The 3,018-nt window shown below is 47.1% G+C and overlaps 1 protein-coding gene across 1 annotated transcript in view; it reads left to right on the top strand.

Moving 5' to 3' along the window:
* Positions 1-3,018, top strand: part of NIM1K (NIM1 serine/threonine protein kinase) — a 22,047-nt gene that overhangs the window by 4,731 nt on the left and 14,298 nt on the right. Inside the window, exon 2 of the mRNA XM_007954015.1 lies at positions 530-798. Coding sequence (XP_007952206.1) covers positions 530-798 — 269 coding nt within the window. The remainder of the gene's footprint in view (positions 1-529; positions 799-3,018) is intronic.

The following is a 3,018-nucleotide window of genomic DNA, read 5'->3' as shown; positions in this document are numbered from 1 at the left end:
AAAAAAAAAAAAAAAGCTGAGTGAAGAACAGGGAAGGAGTGATGGGGAGAAGGATCCAGCTAGAGTAAAAGTTCCCAGCCATGAATGTCATGGCTTATCTAGGGAAGAACAAAATGTTCTGTTAGCAGTTGCATGACAACGTGGGAATGATAGACAAGAATGATGGAAGCTGATACTGAAGAAATGGGCTGGATCTGATTAAGAAGGGGTCTCTGGGTTAAGCAAAGGACTTTTAATTTTATCCTGAAAGCTAGACACATTTCATCAAATGCTGAAACCTCCCTTGGGAGGCAGAAGTTGGCATCCAAACCTATGTGCAGAAGACTCACACTGGTCAAAGGGAAGAGCACTGATCGTGAACTCAAGAACTGTTGTCTGTCAGTACCACTTCTGAGCTCTGTGAGCTGGGGAACAGCCACTTAACTCTGTGCCTAGTAAAACAGAGGGGCTAATCTGGGTCCCTTTCAGTCCTAAATACCTATGCTACTATGATTTCTGGAATACCCTTTGACTTTTTGTTTTCTTCCAGAAAAGGTGGCCATTAAGATCCTGGACAAGACCAAGTTAGATCAGAAAACCCAAAGATTGCTATCCAGAGAAATCTCCAGCATGGAAAAACTGCACCATCCCAACATCATCCGCCTTTATGAAGTCGTGGAGACCCTATCCAAGCTCCACTTGGTGATGGAGTATGCGGGAGGTGGGGAGCTCTTCGGGAAAATTAGCACTGAAGGGAAGCTCTCAGAACCGGAAAGCAAGCTCATCTTCTCCCAGATTGTGTCTGCTGTGAAGCACATGGTGAGCAAGGGCCCCAGGAATGAGTCCTGCCCCATTCCAACCCCACTGGGAGTATGGAGCTTTAGGTGGCCATCATTTAAGCAATCCAGATGGCTTTGGTCCTGCAAGGGCAGATAATAGTTCCTCTGTGAGAGTCACAAGTCTGGCTGGAATGGTGGTCTTTGCCTCTGAGGCAATTTCCAGGGATCTCCATTTACATAGCAGCCTACTGACTTCTGGGGAAATTGGCAGGAGTCCTCTGAGCAGCCAAGATGAACATCATCCACTCCCCGGTCACACCCACTTCTGGAACCTCATCTCCTTTCAGGACAGCTGGCTCCTCCCTGCTTCCTGGCCTTCCTTCCTAACTCTGTGTCTAGGATGTCCTCTCTCCTACAATCTCTTCTCACATTCCAAATCCTACCTGTACTTCATGACCTGGCTCAGTTCTGTCTCTCTGGAATTTTCTTTAATCCCACATCAGCTCACATTGATCTCCTGTAGCTCTTACTGCCTCTGTGCCAGTAAATTAACACTTGATTTTGTCCTTCTTATTTTACTTATCTGATTATTTCTTTATACAAATCTAGACTCCTAAAACAGCCTCCTTAGTTCCTCTGAGAACTGATTCTTTTCTGCCCTATTGCTGGCCATATTGCTGAGCACATAGGAGGAACCTGACTTGTAGACCTCATTACTACCTGGTGGCATAAAAGTTTTGGCCACTTTCTTTATCCAGATCTCATTTCAATTGGTCTGTCCAACTGACAGAAAAGACACTTCTCTGGAGTCTCTATTAGTTGAGAATTTGTTTCTAGTTCACTCCTCTGCCTGAATGGTGAGGCAAGAAGTGGGGCCAGTGATGATCTGGCCGAAGATCCACCATCAAGGAAATTAGTGACCTAGAGGAGCTCTGGTAGCATAGTGCCTAAGGCACTTGACTGCTAACCAGGAGGCTGGCGGTTCAAACCCACCAGCCACTCCTCAGAAGGAAGGTTGGGCAACCCTACTTCCGTAGTGATAACTGCCTCGGAAACCCAAGGAGGGGTTGCTAGGAGTCGGGGCCGACTCGATGGCAAATAACAACAACAACAGAGGACCCAAAATAGCAATAAGGAGGGGAAGAGAAAGGAAAAAGAAGTAAGCACGATAGAGGATCCCAGTGGTGGTGGTGGTGGTGGCGGTGGTGGTTCCAGCAGGGGGCGGGGGGGTGCTGTTTAGAACTGTTATACCACCAGTCATTTAAGTGGTCCTATGTTGGTGGTTCAAACCCACCAGCCACTCCTCGGAAGGAAGGTTGGGCAGTCTACTTCCATAGTGATACTGCCTCGGAAACCCAAGGAGGCATCACTATGAGTTGAATCCACTCAACAGCAATGAGTTTTTTAGTTTATGCTGGCGGGGGTTGGGGGAGTGGGGGGAAAGATGAGGCCATCTGCTTCGGTAAAGATTACAGCCTCGTGAACTGTATTGGGCAGTTGTGCTCTGCCCTGTAAGGTCACTATGAGTTGGAATTGATTTGACAGCAATGGATTTTTAATGGTGCTGTGGGTGACCTTTCCCTGGGCCAGGCCCATATCAAGCAATAGAACTGATGGGTGAAGAGTCTTCCACATTCCACTTGGAAAAGAAGTCCAGTGGGAGAGCACATGAGAATCGAGCAGTATACGGTACAGAAGTGAGCCCTCGAAGCTCTACACCTGCCATTCCTCCCAGTTCTCTGAAAAGAGGAAGGGTGGGTCATGGTCTATGTGCCAGGGCTAGGCTGAGCACTAGAGCTACAGCATCATCTACAGTTCTCACAGCAGCTTTACGAGGTGGTTATCAACATCCCAATTTAAAAGGAAGAAACTGACACTCATATGACACAGCTGGGATAGTTGAACTTAGAATTAACCAAACCATCAGGCCCCAAAGCCTGGATTCTTACCCCAGAAAGCTCATTGGGAAAAGTAACATGAAACATTTTCCAAGAGCCCTTGGGAGTGAACAGGTCAAGGATTTTCAGATCATCTCTCTAGATCCAGAATGCTTAGGGTAAGGGTGGGGGAAGCTCACAACCCACAAAGGGACCTGTTATTAGAACCTTGCCAAATACAGCCTTCTCTCCTCTGCTGAATTCTATAAAGACAAAGGTGCCTACCCAAAGGAGCATGGTTGGAAAGTTAAGGAAGGGCCCTAGGCCTTCCTGGTTTTGGTCCAGTCAAGAGATCATTCAGCTAGGGGGAAAAAAAAAAAAAA

This window comes from Orycteropus afer, unplaced genomic scaffold (genome assembly GCF_000298275.1).
Source record: "Orycteropus afer afer isolate SDZICR_OR568_19922 unplaced genomic scaffold, OryAfe1.0 scaffold00425, whole genome shotgun sequence".
Lineage (NCBI taxonomy): Eukaryota > Metazoa > Chordata > Mammalia > Tubulidentata > Orycteropodidae > Orycteropus > Orycteropus afer.
Note: the sequence above shows the minus strand (reverse complement) of the source record. Positions and strands in the feature narration are given on the sequence as shown.